This window comes from Cervus canadensis, chromosome 4, assembly GCF_019320065.1.
Source record: "Cervus canadensis isolate Bull #8, Minnesota chromosome 4, ASM1932006v1, whole genome shotgun sequence".
Classification (NCBI taxonomy): Eukaryota; Metazoa; Chordata; class Mammalia; order Artiodactyla; family Cervidae; genus Cervus; species Cervus canadensis.
The window spans coordinates 58,452,347-58,468,585 of record NC_057389.1 but is presented as its reverse complement, the minus strand read 5'-3'; the positions used below and the strand labels follow the sequence as shown (position 1 = coordinate 58,468,585).

The window sequence follows — 16,239 nt, the reverse complement described above, 5'->3', positions numbered from 1 at the left end:
CCACCTCCAGCTCAGTGCAGATCACATGGACGCAGAAGAGGGGCAAGGGCACAGACAGGCCCCTCTGCTCCACCAGGTGGGCCCAGCAGGCCTGGGCTCCCATTACCAGCTGTGGAGAGATTATTCCTCTCCCAGAGTGATACCTCCACCCAAAGGCCTCCAGAGTGCACCGAGCCCCCCAGTCCCACCACCCAGGACCCAGAGCCAACGAAGAGCTCCAGCCTCACCCATCAGCTGCCTGGGCTGACACAGCACCCCTGTGTGTGGAGATGCCCTCAAGCTTCTGCCACTGGCCTTGAAATTAACATGCAGGCACGGGATGGAGGGGGCAGAGCGCCGCACACAGCTGGGTGAGGAGGGACGAGCACAGGTGCCGGACACTGGTGTGGTGCTTTCTGTGTCTCTTCTCGCGTTTAATGGCATTCCCCTCTGACAGAGGAGCAAACGGTCTCAGGGAAGCTAAGTGTCACCCCAAAGTCACAGAGCCACTAGGGAGAGAGCAGGGTCTAGCTGGGATTCTCTTAACTCCTGGGCCTGGATCCTTCCCACGGGGCCCATTACCAGGCGACCACCCAGCACAGCACCAGGGAACCTCAGGGGTCTGTCACCCAGCGACCACCAAAGCGCTGTGCCCAGACCGCACAGACACAAGTAGACATCGGCTGTCATGCCTCCATTTAATGGCCAAGCCAGCACTGCCCAGATGATGCTCAGGCCCCAGTAGGGAAGTCCTCCCTACTGCCTGGTATCCCCTGAAGAGCCCACCCAAGCTGGTGCCCCTCAGTCTCACAAGGAGCATCCCAGTGTCAGGGGCAGCCTCATCTCAGCTCCATCAGCAAGCTGTTGATGGAGTCCAGGAGCTCCCGGAAGTAACCCTCGTCCTCGCCCTCCTGGAGCTCCAGGGCAGCCAGTGCCTGGTACTCAGCCTGCAGCGTGCCCAGTGTCCTGTGGAGCTGCGTGTCCTGATGGAAGCGGTCCCGGCAGGTGGCCAGGAGGGCGCCCAGCGTCTGCAGCACCTTCTCGCGGGCGTCGTGCTCCGGCAGCGCCAGGAGGTGGGTGGTGATCTCACACCAGCCCTGCTCCTGCAGGCTGGGCAAGAGGTGCACCTGGCGATACTGCTGCAGCCTCTCAGGGGACATGTCCCGCGTCAGCTCGGCATCCTCCTCCGCAAACATCTGCCATCCGCATGGCCGGGGCGGGGGCGGGGGGACACGGGACAGAGAACACACAGAGAGCCGTCAGCTCTGCCCTTCAGACTGGAAGGCACCTGGCTGACCCGTGAGTCTGTCCCCTCTCTATCCATACCCTTGGGCCTCAAAGGCCCTTCAGGGGGGAAGTCAGCTGGATTCACAGCTCCACACATGCTCTCCAGCCCGTCCAGTCCATCCATCCATCCACTCATTAAAAAAAACAAAAAACAAAACTGCAGTGTGCCAGGTGCTGGAGAAACCAAGATGGAGACAGGATCCCTGCCCTCAAGCAGCTCAGGATCTAGCAGAGCAAGTCCTAAATGTCACGATGCGTTTCGTGCAGCAGGGTGGGATGGAGGCAGATAGTCTGGGCTCAAATCCTGCTCTACTGCTGACAGCTGAATGACCAAATGGCCTTGGGCCAGCACTGAGCCTCCCTAGGACTCAATGTCACCATCTCTCATGTGGACGAGATGATAAAGCCCCTTCAGGACTGTTGGGAGGACTCAATGGGACAGCAGACACACAGCCAGTGCCTGGCACACGGAGCCCACCAATGAAGTGAGCTTTACCATCGTCAAACGTCAGCTGTGCCAGCGGCAGCATCACCACCACAACCACAGATCTACTGCCTCAGAGGAGTCGGGCATGGCGGGGAGAGGAGGCTGGCATTTCCCTGAGTCTTGAGAGGCTTGTGGGAGTTGTCCGAGGGGATGAGGGTGGAGGGTTCACACACATGGCAGGGCTGTGACAAGAGGCCTGGGCCCGTCCCATGTTTGTAGCCCGCAGGCTGTTACAGTGGATGGGCACCAGGGCCAGGCTGGGCACACAACACACAGAGCCCTGGGCATCCCTGGCCTCTACACCGAGGGAAGTCTGGGCAGGAAGTTACACACACGGCCTGTGTTGGTGATGTGCAGAAACCCAGCTCCAACAGAATGTGGCGGGAACCAAGCCTGGCAGGAATTCAGAGGCAGGGAAGGGAACACCTGCGACCTGACAGATTACCACCTCATTTCATTACGCAGAGTACTAACCACTGCACGATCACAGCACGCCACCAGGAGTCTACCAACTTACCTCACCTGTCAGAGGAAGGTATGCAGAGACAGAGGAGCAGCAGTGGGTGCACTAAATGTACTCGCAGGAAGAAAGAAGGACTCACTGCCCTAACTCCAGGGGAGAATGGGGTGTGCAGATGACAGGGCAGGCAAGAAGAAAGCCCAGAAAAAGCTCAGGGCCCACAGCAGACCACCTGATGGCTCTGGGGCTCCTCAAAGCCAGCAGAGAAAGCAGGGAAGCAGGGAGGGTCAGCTTTCTGACACAGAAAAGGCTGAAAAGGACATGGCTGTCGTTTCCTAACCTACTCCCATCCCGCCAGCTCCACCTGCAAAACACACCCAGTCCTGTCAGCTCTCTGCCCCAGGGGCCCTGCTCCTCACTGTACTTTTCAGTGCCCTGCCTCCCGGGCCCAACCTGCCCCCTCCAGGCCCCACCCTAAACCCTTCACACTGGGCATTTCTGATGATGAAGATGGACTCCCCTGCCTGGGACGTGGAGGCTCTGCAGGCCCTGCCCCCCAGGTGCTCGGACACCTCCCCATTGGTGCCCTCACTATGGCACCTGTCACACTAACCTTCCCCCAGGGCCTGTGCAGGGGCAGCTCGCACTTCCAGGCACCCTCTCACCCAGCACCAACTCCACAGTCAACCTCACTCAACCCTCGGATCTCAGCAACTCCCCTGACTGCCCTGAAGAGTCAGGGCCCTGACTGTAAGCCTCCAGGGCCCACGTGCTCTAGGAGGGTCTCTGGTAAATGTCTGCCTGGAAGCACCAGGAGGGCAGGGACTACTGGCTGGGCACGGCACGGGATAGGCAGACACCCAGGCAACACTTGCGGAAGGGCCCTTCAGCTCCATGGAGGCACAAGAAGATGTGGGTTCATGACCACAGGCAGGCGTCCCAGCTCTGCAGGAGCCCAGATATCAGGACACAGTTTCTTAGTAAAGGGCCTGCCCAGAGCCAAGGGACAGAAGAAGAAATGCCTGGGGTTTGGCAGACAATGGAAGGGGCAAGGACCGAGGAGCCTGACAATCTGAGAGGTGGGTCCACACTCCCCTGGGAATTCTGAAGTCCAGCCACTACCTCCCCACACCAAAGATGCCCTCAAGGAGCATGGCACCCCTCCACCCTGTCACACTTCTTCCTTCAGGAGCCCTGTACCCATCCCCAGTGTACTGAGAAACCACAGAACAAGATGCCCTGACGGCCTCAAGCGTAGAGCATGCGTGCCATCTGTTCCAACACTCCAACTGAAACCCCTCCAACCATCTTCCTCCTGCAGACAGACGGTTATCTTCATACTGTTTGCAGAGAGACGCCAGGCCCCCCCTGATCCTCATGGCACCCCAAAGCCTCCAGTCCGGCTCCTGGGCCAGCTGACTCAGAGAGCCTTGCTAGCAGTGGCTCCCCGGGGATGATGCAGTCACAGTGCCCTGTGCCAGGGCTGGGGGCAGCAGAAACACCCAAGACACCAGGGGAAAGTGACAGGGTTCTCCCAGGAAATGCCAACCAATGCACACATCCTTCCCCAGGCTTGCTGGCCTGTTCCCAGGACGTCAACTGTGCCCAGGCCTTATTAACTGGATGTGAGCACCACATGGCTGCCTGCTGTTCTGAGAAATCAGGTTTCTGCAGCTTAGAGGGGTGAAGGAAGAGAGAGGGGGAGGGGAGAGCGAGGGAGAGGGACAGACTGGGAGATGAGACAGGGCCAGAGGGATAGACAGGAGCGCACACAGACAGAAGCCAAGAGGCGGAGAGGAAAGCGGCAACGGATGACCCTGACCCAGCCTGAGGCCTGGGGGAGGGGTGCACGGAGCCGGGGAGGCGCAGCGAGGAAGAGGGGACCTCTGTCTCCAGCGTGGTCCCCGGGGCTACCCAGCCCTGCTCCACTAATCTGAGTCGGCTGTGGGGAGAGTGTGGCCCCTGAGAGGCAACAGAAGAAACCCTGCCAGAGCTCTCTGCAGCAGCTGAACTGACAATCAGGCCTGGCTGGTTTTACCCTCTCCTTAATTAAGACACTTTCCAAGCTCGCAAAGACCAAAGTGGGCTGGGCACCAAGTCTCCTTGCAGGCAGCAAGCCCCTGGGGCCCTTGATGGCAGCTAGTCTGAGCCCGGCCCAGAGCCAAAGCTCCCAGAGGAGGCACCTTCAGGTTTCTGGAACCTTCAGGTTCAGCGTTATTCCAGACCAGCTCCTCGGTCTCCTGGCTGCTGTGGTGGCCTCAGACACAAGCTGCTCCACCCCCTGCTCCTGGTTGCTCCCACCCTACACTTCACCACACATGACCTTTCGTTCCATGGAGGGCTGATCTTGGCTGCTCGGGCCTTCGGTCACACTGACCCCCGTGCCTGCACACTTGGTCCCGACCACTGCCAGCGTCCCCTCCTCCCTCCCACTCGGCACAGCTCTCAGGTTTGAGCTCAGCAGTCACCTCCCACAGAACATCCACTGTGACATCTCAGAAGTCCTGGGCTCCACAGCATCCCTGCCCAGCTCCGGGCTGGCACATTTGCTCAGGTCACTCCGTCATGAGGATGGAGGGACAGATGGAAGATAGTGGGGGAGGGGGAGGTCAAATGACCAGAAGCACACACAAAGCAGAGGGCAGGGGCGGCCAGGCCCCGGGCTCTCACCTTCTCGGTGACCAGGTCATAGAGCAGCGTGACCACACGCACGGCCAGCACCTCCATGCCCTTCTCCTGGACCAGACTTCTCAGCACTTGCAGCCCCCCCAGCTTCAGGAACTGCTGCTGGGCGTAGGGGAAGTGTCGTAACAAGGAGCACAGGGCGAACAGGGCCTGTGGAGAAACAGACCCGGATGGGTGAGGGGCCACAGAAACCAGGCCCTGGGGCAGGCACCCGGAGGAGCCCCAAGTGCCCCAGCCCAGCCCCCTTCTCTCTCGCTCCACCTGCCACCCTCGGGATTAGCTGCACCCTAGGACCCAAGGCTGAGAGAGCAGGAGAGACATCAGACACCTTCAACATCACCCAGTGGACAAACGGAGGCCCACGGCAGGAACTGAGGTGCTGAACCTGGGACAGCACCTGGGAGCTGAACCCAGGCCTCAGATACCTCACAGGCTGCCTGGCTGCCTCAGAGAGAAGCCCTCCCCGCCATGCCACCCAGGGATGACCACTCAGGCCCCCAAAGGTTACGAGTGCAGTCTGGAGAGGGACCCTCCTCGCCTTCTAGGTTTCACAGGTGTGCTGAGGTCTGAACAGGAACAAAGGGCAGAAACACACCTTCTTCTTTGTGGTGAGAGGCTGCTCCGTGGCCAGAATGACCAGCAGTTTCTGCAAGGCTCCCCCCTCAATGGCCTCCACCTGGACCTTTGGGTTGCTGTGGGGAAGAACAAGAAAGCATGATTTTGCACCTACTCACCAACTTGGGGGCACGCCCAGCCCAGGTAAGGGGGCTGCCGCCACAGCGGCCATCCCTGGGGAAGAACAAGGGGGGATTCCCGTGCTGGACAGGCAAAGACTTAGCTGGGTAAACAGAAACAAAATGGCGCGGTCCACCTGGCAACACAGGTGCCAACGGCACAGGCAACAGGCCCAGGGCCCCAGGCCAGCGTCCACTCCACATCAGCCAACAGGCTGGAGTGATCTGGGGATGGAAATCCCATTTTAAGATCCCGATATGTTAAACGTGCTCCTTCAGGGTCCCTCCAATGGAAAGCCTTCCTCCACGCTCCTCGAGGCAGCCATACCTGCTCCCCCACTGCCTTCAAGGTCCCGGGACCATCACGCTCTGCAGAAACACTAGCGGGTGTGGAGCTGCAAGGCCTCTTCCGTCCTCTCCCCTCCCGGGTGGCGCACACAGACAGAGCGTGAGGAGGAAGGCAGGCAGAAAGAATAGGATCCAGGGAGCCTCTGGTCCTGGGAAGATCCCGACACAGGACCAACCCAGCTGCCTCCTGCCGCACTCTCCACTCTGCGCCTGTCCCCGCATCCCAGCACAGGGTCTGCCGTGGCGCAGGTCCCGGACAACAGGGAGTGAGAGCTGACACGTGTACAACCGTGACTGCATCAACCAGCAAACGGGCAACAATGAAACACTCAAAACCCATGGCTGCCCCTGGAACTCAGGTCCCCATTCTGGGCTAGAGAAAAGAGTGATGAGCTTCAAACAAACATTTCAGGCAAAGCCCTCCCGGATGAAAGGATGGGGGCCTGAAGGGTGAGACCTCCCCTGGGGCAGGGTGCCAGACAGGGACATGGCTGGGAACCATTTCCTTTCTAAGACCAAACTGGTGATGAATTAAGGATTGAGAGCCAAGTGCAGGGACCTGTGTGGTCAGGCCCTTGAGGAAGATTGAGATGCCCTCACCAGCAGCTTATGAGGTCTTGGGAAAGGTGGCAGGCAAGTGAAAGCCTGAGACCAGCGGCAAGGGGATGGGGTGGGGACTGGGCCCCCAGTGAGACGCAAGCACACAGACGGCCCCCCTCTCCTCCGGGCTCTGGCCGCCGAGAAGTGCCCTGGAGACCCAAAAAGCACCTGTTTCTCCAAACCCCCACCTTGGCAGGGGGCCCTCACAGCATGGGGAGAATGAAGCAGAATGCTCAGGATACAGACAAATCACAGAGACGATTCCTGGTCCAAAACCCAGAGAAAGGGGATGCAGGCAAGGAGAGAGAGCAGGCGGCTCATGGGAGAGGCCCTGGCCGGACAGTACGGTCACGGGGCCCAGTGAGTGCCTGACGGCCCAACCCTCTGCTGCTGCCAGGCGGCGGCTTCAAGGCTCAGTCAGACCGAGCACACAGGGCCAGTATTCCTGCTGTAAAACGGGAGGAGCCCGCACCCCTCTGCATCTCCTCTGTAGAAAGGACATGAGGGTGGGTGCCGGCCTCTCCCACTGCAAGTTCACTCGTGTCTGAAGAGCCGTCTGGAGAAGAGGGCTGGGGTCCCTGGGGAGGAAGGCTGACAGCTCTTCTCCAGACAGGCAGGTGGGCACTGACGCTGGGAGTCTGGCGCTGAGCCTCTCCCTTACCCCTGCTCCCCCAACTTGAGACAGGCAGCTGCTTCATCAAAGGGTGAGCTAATTAGGGCTGTCTCTGCCATCGTGTGTCTGAGGAACGCTCACCCGCAACAGGCAGGGTCTAGGAAAAGAAGTCAACCATGCTGAGAAAATTCATACAAACGTCAGATGCAGTCTCCCGAGGAAGCGGGGGCTAGGAGGCCCAACATCGCATCAGCCTCAGGAACAGCACAGAGGAGCCCCATCCCCAGTGGGCCCCCAGAGCAGCACAGACAAACTCCTTCAAAGACAGCATGTGAAGACTCATTCTCGTCTACAGATCTGTTGAGAACAAGACCCAGGGAGGCGACAAGGCTCAGGAGCAGAGGGGCCCCCAGGGAGGCCCAGCCTGAGCAGCCCTGGAGTGCCTCCCTGTCACCAGCCTGGGCAGAGCTGGGGGAGGGGAGAGACACAAACAAGACTGGTCTCTGCCCACCCAGGTCTCAGCTAGTAGAAGGGGAGAGAAGACCCAAACCTCAGAGGGAACCGAAGCACACACAGTAAAAAAACAAACTACCAGGAGCCAAGGGGAGGGCACGCAGTCTGTAGGCAAATCCCTAGGATTCCCCAGAGGAAGAATAAGCCAGTGGAAGTAAACAAAAAATGCCCAAAGCTAAGAAGAGACATGGCTTCCCAGTATTTCTGTCCATAGAAGCCTGATGTGGGGTAGAAAGGGCCACACGGTACTGTGCCAGGGAAGATCTAGAGGAAGGCACAGGCCAGCCAGTTAGCTGCTCAGAAACGCCCCGTGTGCAGAAGAGATCCTCGCGGATACGCAGCCTCTTCTCTTCCGCTCAACACTGACAAGCCAGGGTCCACACATACGAGAGACGCCACACCACCATACTCCACTTACAGGCTGCAGAGTGAATAAGTGAATGGCTACGTAACTTTAGGCCCTGCCAGCTGGCTCTGAACCTATGGTCTGTGGGGCTTCAGAGAAAGAATAGAAAAGTCTTGTCTGGAAGAGCCAGCAGGGCTGCCCAAAAGCAGCGAGATTGCAGGAGAGTGGGAGTCAGGTGGGGAAGACGGTCTGCGGACCAGAAGACCAGCATGTGCTCAGGGAACAACATGAGCATGTCCAGAGAGGCTAGGAGACCATTCAGTGGAAGGCTGCCCTGAAGAATCACAGAGAACGGGGCTGGAGGTGCAGCTGACCCCCGACACACAGGCAGGTCAGGCTGTGACTGAGCAGGGGAGACACGCGACCCATAACCTGCCCAGTAAGTGGAACTTGCTCCTGCTTCTCTTTCCTCGACACTTGCAAGGCAAAGTGGGGAGTTGGAAACGTGCCTCCAGGGCACAAACACAAGAGAGGATCCAGGAGAAGGGCCCGTGTCAGGACAATGACCCAGGGGTGGGAGAGGACTTGGAGGGACACTCTGAGGCAGGCCAGCCCACCACTCGCAGGTCAGGCCGGCGCTGTGGTGTGGTGTGTGTCTGTACCTGCCCAGCATCCTCTCCCCTCACCAGGCTCTGACACCCTTTCTTCCCTTCCTCCTGGAACGGACTCCCCCATGCCCTGTGGCCCAGCACTGGTTCATTATGTTCCCCCTTCATGAGGCCCTCAGTGGGCTGCCGAGGACAGGCCATCAGAGCCCTTCAGTCTTTGACCCTGGAGTCAGGACACAGAAGTTTCTTCTCCACAAGGCAGACACTGTGCTGCAAGCCAGGGGTACCTACAGCCAACAGCAGCCAGGTTCGTCCGGACCCCTCTAAATGGAGGGAAGCCCATCCAGAGTAGGAAAGAATAGAGCTCAAACACAGAAGTACACCAGCGAGAAAAAGGGAAAGCCTCGTGCCTACAGCCACTTGATAGAATCACTTTCGTGAGGCAATCAATCTACTCTTTCCCACCTGCGGCAGAGTCCTGAAGACCTGCGTAAGAAGAGTAGGACCACTGGCCAAATGTGGGCCTGTAGCCCAGTGTGGCCTTGGCAGCCCTGGGCCTACACCTTGACCAGCTTGAATGAGAGAACCCACATAACTCTAGGCCCTACCCCAGGGCCCAGGGCTTCAGTGGTTCCATGGACATGCCAGAGACTCCATACAAAACCCTTCTGAAAACAGCCTTCTAGTGTTGTCCAGTCAAGGGGCTGATGAAATACAGCCGGAGGGTGGAAAAGACCAATCTCACATTTCTAGATGGCACTCAGTCCATCCACCAGTGACAGTGGAGAAGGGCTTCCCTTGAGCAGTCTGCCCTCGAAGGGCAGATGCCAACCTGCTCTCAGAGAACCTCTCTCCCGAGAGCTCAGACTTGGGCTCTGAATGCTCTCTGCCATTTTTGGGGAAAGAAGTGCCCCAAGCAGCGCAGAGTGAGGTCTATAGGATGTGTAAGGGGCAGGGCCAGGAGAATACTCAGCGAGAATCCTGTAAAGTGGCTGATGGCCTTGGGTGGGTCCCTTTGCTTCAGAGTCTTCACCTAGGAGGCAGAGCTAAAACTACCTTGAGTTAAAGACAGAAAAGCCAGTGAGCACCAAAATGCTAGCCAGTACATTGTGACTGGAAGATTACAATCACAGTGCGTTTGCTGTACGTGTTTTGCGGCCAGACCATACCCTTGAGAACACAGCTTCTCCTCGGCCCAGAGGCCCCAGGCACTTGTATGCTGGTCTCAGCCCCTCCCAGTCCACAGACTCAGGATCAGAGCCACAGCCATGGAGCCTGGGGGCGGGCATGGGGGTGGGGGTGTCTTGCCGGCCGGCCGATGGGTGTCCTGACAACTGAGGATTTGGGTGAGTTAAAAGGGCAGGGGCCTGGCATGTCTCTCAGCAACATCAGTGGCGCTGGTGTGCTCAAAGTCAACAGAAGGATATTAAGGACATAGCTCGTCTCCCATGAGATAAATGAGAATAAACCTTGTTCTGGGCTAAGCCGGCTGGGCTGAATAAACACCATTAGCACTTGGATTACTGGGATGTTCACAATCAGCAGGCGAGTCAGCTGTCTGAGTGCAGAGGGACAGCAGCAGCTGCTCCTCAGTAAATCTTGGCGTCGGGGGGAGGGGGCACTGTAGAAACGGAAGAGACTGCATTTGCAGAAACCAAACAATTTGGGTTGGGGTGACCGATGTGGGAACCTGCCAAGGGTCAGAGGTCATGTTTTAGCTAACCAGGCTGAGCAAGTGTTGGGGAGTGTTGAGGGGGTGGTGGAGCTGATCTCAGGGTGGGCAGCCAGGCCTGGCCATGGGGGTTCAGGACAACGCTGCCTGCTTCAGAGGCAGGCAGTGCCTCCTCCCTCCCTGGCACTCGACTACATAATGTTCCAGGGAACATGGGACCCTTGTTCTAAAATTGAGGGCTTTTAAGATGGTGAGGGCAGAGCAGTAAGTCAAGCACAGGCCCTCTTCCTTGTGGGGTCCTCTGCGATGCACGGGGGCCGTGGAGCAGCCACTGCTGGCAGCGGGGGCGTGTGCCCAGAAACAGGAAATGCACAGAATCTGCTCACCCAGCATGCTCATGGGTGAATCAGAACAGCAAGAACTAAAATGGGAGTCTGAATCAGTGGAAAAGGAGAAAAACAGAAAGGGAGGACAGGAAATACAGACTGGGTTGATGGCTTCAAAGGGGGCTGAGGAAATACTAAGGTGAAACTCCTGGTGTAGAGTTGTGTGGTCCAGAGTCCCAGCCCAAACCGAGATGTTGGGCCTGTTCACAGCACGCTGGAGACACAGAGGGTATGTGCTCTCTCATGAGTCCCTGCAATATTTCTAGGTAGGACAATCATTACTCCTTCTGTCTTAATAACAGAAGACAAAGCTGCCACTGTTCTGAAATGCTGTCTGAGAAGATGCTGTACAGTGGGGGAAGGGGGAAACCTCAGGCTCAATCGTTTGTGATCTTGCCTGATGACGTTGTGCATACTCAGAGAGAGAAAGGTCCCTTCTCTGAACTCAGGCCTCAGCCTGTCTGAGTCCCAGTGAGTGGCCCTGGGTCACCTGTGAACACAACAACTTGTAGGATGTGTACTCCCGAAACAGGCTCATTAAGGATCTATACTAGCCTACCATCTAGGGATTAATGTGGGTTAAGCAATCAATTAATCAATCAATACATGGACAGTTACCAACTTAGGGGAAAAAAAAAACCCACATACAACTCTTCCACATGAAAATGAAGCTTCCAGGAGAAACAAAGACATCCAGCCTGTAGTGAGCTTCAAACCATGTAACTGCGGTGGGAACCACGCTGGACCCCTTAGAAGTTCCATCTCGATACTGAAGAAAAGAAGGGAGCGTCACAGGACCCATTCAAATACAGTCCCCAAACAGTTGCCAGTCACAGAAGCCAGTGTAGGCCGCCCGCAGTTCACCACAATGATACAGCTCACAAGAGCATCTCCAGAACATCTTTCCAGACACAAACATACAGAATGATAACCTGCCCACCCTGGGAGAGACAAAGGGGACTCAGAGGAAGGGGCATTGAAGAATCTTCTTGACATCTGGGAGCTCTCACACACAGCACTACCTCACGGACACCTGGGGCATCCCCTGCCCCACCCTGCTCAGTGCTGTCTGGCTCTTTGAGACCCCAGGGACTCTAGCCCACTAGGCGCCTCTGTCCATGGGATTCCCCAAGCAAGAATATGGGAGTGGGCTGCTATGTTCTCCTCCAGGGGATCTTCCCCACCCAGGGATCAAACCTGCACCTCTCGTCTCCTGTACTGGTTGCTGGGTTTTTTCACCACTAGTGCCACCTGGGAAGTCCAAATCATTTCAGACTGGGCACTAAAAAACTACTATAGGGGACTTCAGTGGTGGTCCAGTGGCTAAGAGTCCATGATCCCAGTGCAGAGGGCCTGGTTTCAATCCCTGGTCAGGGAGCTAGATTCTACAGGCCGCATCTAAAGAGCCCACTTGCCTCAGCTAAGTGCAGCCAAATAAATAAATAAAAATTTAAAAATACCATAGAAAATTACACAGAAAAATAACTTACAGAAAAGTGGCAAAATGAAAAAAGACTTCCAAAAACCACTACAATATTGTAAAGTAATTAGCCTCCAACTAATAAAAATAAATGGAAAAAAAAAAAAAAAAAGAATCCGCCTGCCAATGCAGGAGATAAAAGAAAAAAAAAAAAACATTATCCACAAAATCCATTCTCAAGAGTGTAGAATCAAAAACTCTATGTTGAAGATATAGGTTAATTTTAAGAAAATTTAAATTGTCTTAGGAAACTATTTTGAGAAAAAGGATATAATTATTCACTCCATTAAAATATGTTTTGCTATTCTACTGCAATTTAGTCAAATGAGAAAAACACTAAAAGGAATTAAAACTTCTCTCTGGTTTCGCTAGAATAAAAAAAACAAGACTTCCATCGAGAGTCACAAATTGGTACCATTTTACTATATTTTCTCTCTCTATATTTACACATTTTTCCTGAGACCTGAAGCCCCTTTACCCCTAAATGTATCAAATGTGTATTTCTTAAGAACATAACCACAGTACAGTTATCAAAATGAGGAAATTAACACTGATGCATGAGCTACAGATATTAAGATTTTGCCAACTGTCTCCAAAATATCCTTTATAGATAAATAATTTTAGTTCAAGGTCCAACCCAGGCCTTACATTATGAATTGAGAAGCATGTCTCTGCATCTCCTTTAACTCTGAGACAGCTTTCCTCAGTCTGTGTTTGTCTTCTTTCACGACAGTAACAGTCTGGAAGAGCACAGGCCAGTTGTAGCATGTCCCACAGCCTGAAGCTGATGTGTTTTCCTGGTTAGACTGAGGTAGTGCATGTTGGCGGGAGTAACACAAAAGCAGTCTTGTCTCTCTCAGCGCCTCATACGAGGCGGCACGTGACCTCATTCAGGCTCAAGAGTGGCTGGGTTCACTTTGATTACCTGATTGTGGTGGTACCTGCCAGATTTCTCCACTATAAAGATACTCCTTGTCCCTTTGAAACTGACATGTATTTTGTGGGGAGATTCCTTGAGATATGAAGACAACCTGTTCCTCATCAAACTTTCATCAATTAGTTCTGGAATTCACTAACAATTTTTATTTAAAATAATTAATACTCTGCCCCAAGGTCATCTGTTCCTAAAAACTGAGGCCATATCCAAGTTTTTGGTAGCAGTATCACAAAACTGACTCACACTGGGCCTGCCCAGATCGAATCCCTGAAGGCTGTTCCTATCACCCTCTGATGAGGCAAGGGTTCCTCAACATGGCCCTGAATACAAGCAGAGCAGGTAAAAAGCCAGTTATAAATGGTATGGGTGGACTGACACCATATATTTGTTCCTGCATGGTAAGATTAAAAAAAAACTAAAACAATGAATGTGGGTTATTTATAAAATTAAAAATTTAGTAACAGCAACATTTAAAATGTCACTTTGCTACGTGTTTGGACAAACACTTCTGAAATGTAGGTTCCCTCTTTGTCTACAACACTGAGTCTTAACTTGTAGGCTGGCAAATTTTTCTAAAAAAGAAATCAGAATTAGGAGGCAGTATGGGAGTCTTCTGGGGTGCTGATAAAGTTCCATTTCTGGACTCAGGTGGTAGTTACATGGGTATATTCACTTTTAAAAAGTTATCAAGTGGTACACGTAAGATGAATGTACTATTCTGTAGAAGGAATAGAAGGAGGAAGGAAGGGAGATGAAGCTTTAAATCAGTCTATTTTCATGGAATCCACACTAATTCCAAGAGATCATCTCTCTTTAGAAGTGCTCATAAATGAGGTCTCAAAACTTGCCCTGTTATTCTGAAAAGCAAAACAGTTACCATGTTTGCTTACTCCTCTCTCAATGATGTAAAGATCCATATGTGCACAGTCTCATGATGATATCCGTGAGCTTTCATTTGATTTTTCAGACCCTAATTAATTTTAAGAAGCCAGCGGCTCTTCTCCCTCCTTCCTCAAGTTCTTCTTAACCATGTTTGCTGTACTCTTTCTGACAGGAGGGCCATTCTCCTTAAAAGAGAAGTGAAGAGGTAAAACAGAAGGACGGCAATGAGCCCTCTGTCACCTGCTACACCGAGTCACCTGGCTGGGGCAGGTGACCCAATGTCCTCCCTGTCATTCCTCACTCCGAACACCAACTGCTCAGGCAGGTCCTTTGCTCTTCGCACCTCAGTCCTGACAGTGTTCTCGGAGACCTACACCCTTTGTTCTCTGTTTGTTCTTGGTTACAGGCCCCTTTATCATCTCTTAGACAAAGCTCAACACTAACAACTCCCCAAGTGGCCTTGTTGGCCTGAATAGGTGTCTCCTCTCTGTTCCTTACAGTAATCACTTGTGACTGAACTAAGCACATTTCATTGTTCAGACTATGAGTCATCCTTCCCTTCAAAGCCCTTCCCCAAACATCATATCTGCTCTTCCCTGGACCTTCTAAAATCTTCTTTCCCTCAAACTCAGAGTTCTGTATTTCCCTTGGTTTCTCTGAACATGGTCACTTTCGACTAAAGTTTCCAACACCTTCACTTCACCAAACAATTCATTCATGACGCTCAGAATACCACTTCAGTGAAGCCCTTTCCCTTAACCTTCTGAGGGGTAAAACTATCAGGAAAATGAGTTAAGAATTAAAGCAATTAAAAATTGATGAGCTTCTTGTTTTTTTGCAGAAGGAGGTTTTTCCAAGGGTCCAGATACATAAAGACCCATGGCACCACACCAACTTGCTTCTGCACCAAGTTTTATTATCTCAATTCAAAAACCCTCTCCCACACTAAGGGTAAATAGCTGACATCCCAGCATGTTTTTTGGTGATCTAAGAGCCAGTGACCTGGACTTTCATCTTATCAAAAAGCCCAAACTCAAAAAGCAAATACTGAGTAAAAGCTGCTATGGAGTCAGAGAGACCCAAGTTCTAGCTCCAGTGTTTTCAAGCTGTGTGGTTGCTACATGTTAATAAACCTCTTCAGACCTCAGTTTCTTCATCTATAAAATAGGAATTAGTAATATTTATCTCATGAGATTACTGTGGGTATGAAGTGTGATAATATACAAAGAGATTAGCACACTTCATGGCAAATACCAAGCATTCAAGTAACACTTTTAATCATAATATATTGTACTTTAATGAAAATTACTGTTCTTACCTTTCTGCTAAGAAAGGCAGAGGGCCTGGGTTTTCAGGCTTCTCAGAAGTGGGAGGGGCTACCTGTGGTACAGGACAAAGAAGAAGGTAATACCTCCCACTAAGCGGCCCTGGATTCTCAGTCCCAGCTCCTCTGGCTAGACAGACAAGACCAGTACAGGAAGAATTCATGGGGGAGAAGTGTAGTTAACAAGCTAGAGGGAGAGACAGGGAGGAAGGATCAAAGAAGCTAATTAGAACCGGCTAAAGGGAGGCCCTGCTTATTTAACTTATATGCAGAGTACATCATGAGAAACACTGGACTGGAAGAGCACAAGCTGGAATCAAGATTGCCGGAAGAAATATCAGTAGCCTCAGATATGCAGATGACACCACCCTTATGGCAGAAAGTGAAGAAGAACTAAAGAGCCTCTTGATGAAAGTGAAAGAGGAGAGTGAAAAAGTTGGCTTAAAACTCAACATTCAGAAAACTAAGATCATGGCATCCAGTCCCATCACTTCATGGCAAATAAATGGGGAAACAGTGGAAACAGTGGCTGACTTTATTTTTCTGGGCTCCAAAATCACTGCAGATGGTGACTGCAGCCATGAAATTTTTTTTTTTTTTTTATTATTATTATTTTTTTTTTCCAGTGGGTTTGTCATACATTGATATGAATCAGCCATGGATTTACATGTATTCCCATTCCCGATCCCCCCTCCCACCGCCCTCTCCACCCGATTCCTCTGGGTCTTCCCAGTGCACCAGGCCGGAGCACTTGTCTCATGCATCCCACCTGGGCTGGTGATCTGTTTCACCATAGATATTATACATGCTGTTCTTTTGAAATATCCCACCCTCACATTCTCCCACAAAGTTCAAAAAGTCTGTTCTGTATTTCTGTGTCTCTTTTTCTGTTTTGCAT

The 16,239-nt window shown here is 53.0% G+C and overlaps 1 protein-coding gene across 9 annotated transcripts in view; it reads right to left on the bottom strand.

Annotated features, from left to right (window-relative positions):
* Window positions 1-663: 663 nt before the first annotated feature.
* Window positions 664-16,239, bottom strand: part of SIL1 (SIL1 nucleotide exchange factor) — a 272,637-nt gene continuing 257,061 nt past the window's right edge. For all 9 annotated transcript variants that reach the window (XM_043465384.1, XM_043465379.1, XM_043465383.1 and 6 more), the window contains 3 exons: window positions 5,494-5,590; window positions 4,884-5,048; window positions 664-1,175 (listed from right to left, as the gene is read on the bottom strand). In XM_043465384.1, coding sequence (XP_043321319.1) covers window positions 819-1,175; window positions 4,884-5,048; window positions 5,494-5,590 — 619 coding nt within the window. In that variant the 3' untranslated portion in view covers window positions 664-818. The remainder of the gene's footprint in view (window positions 1,176-4,883; window positions 5,049-5,493; window positions 5,591-16,239) is intronic.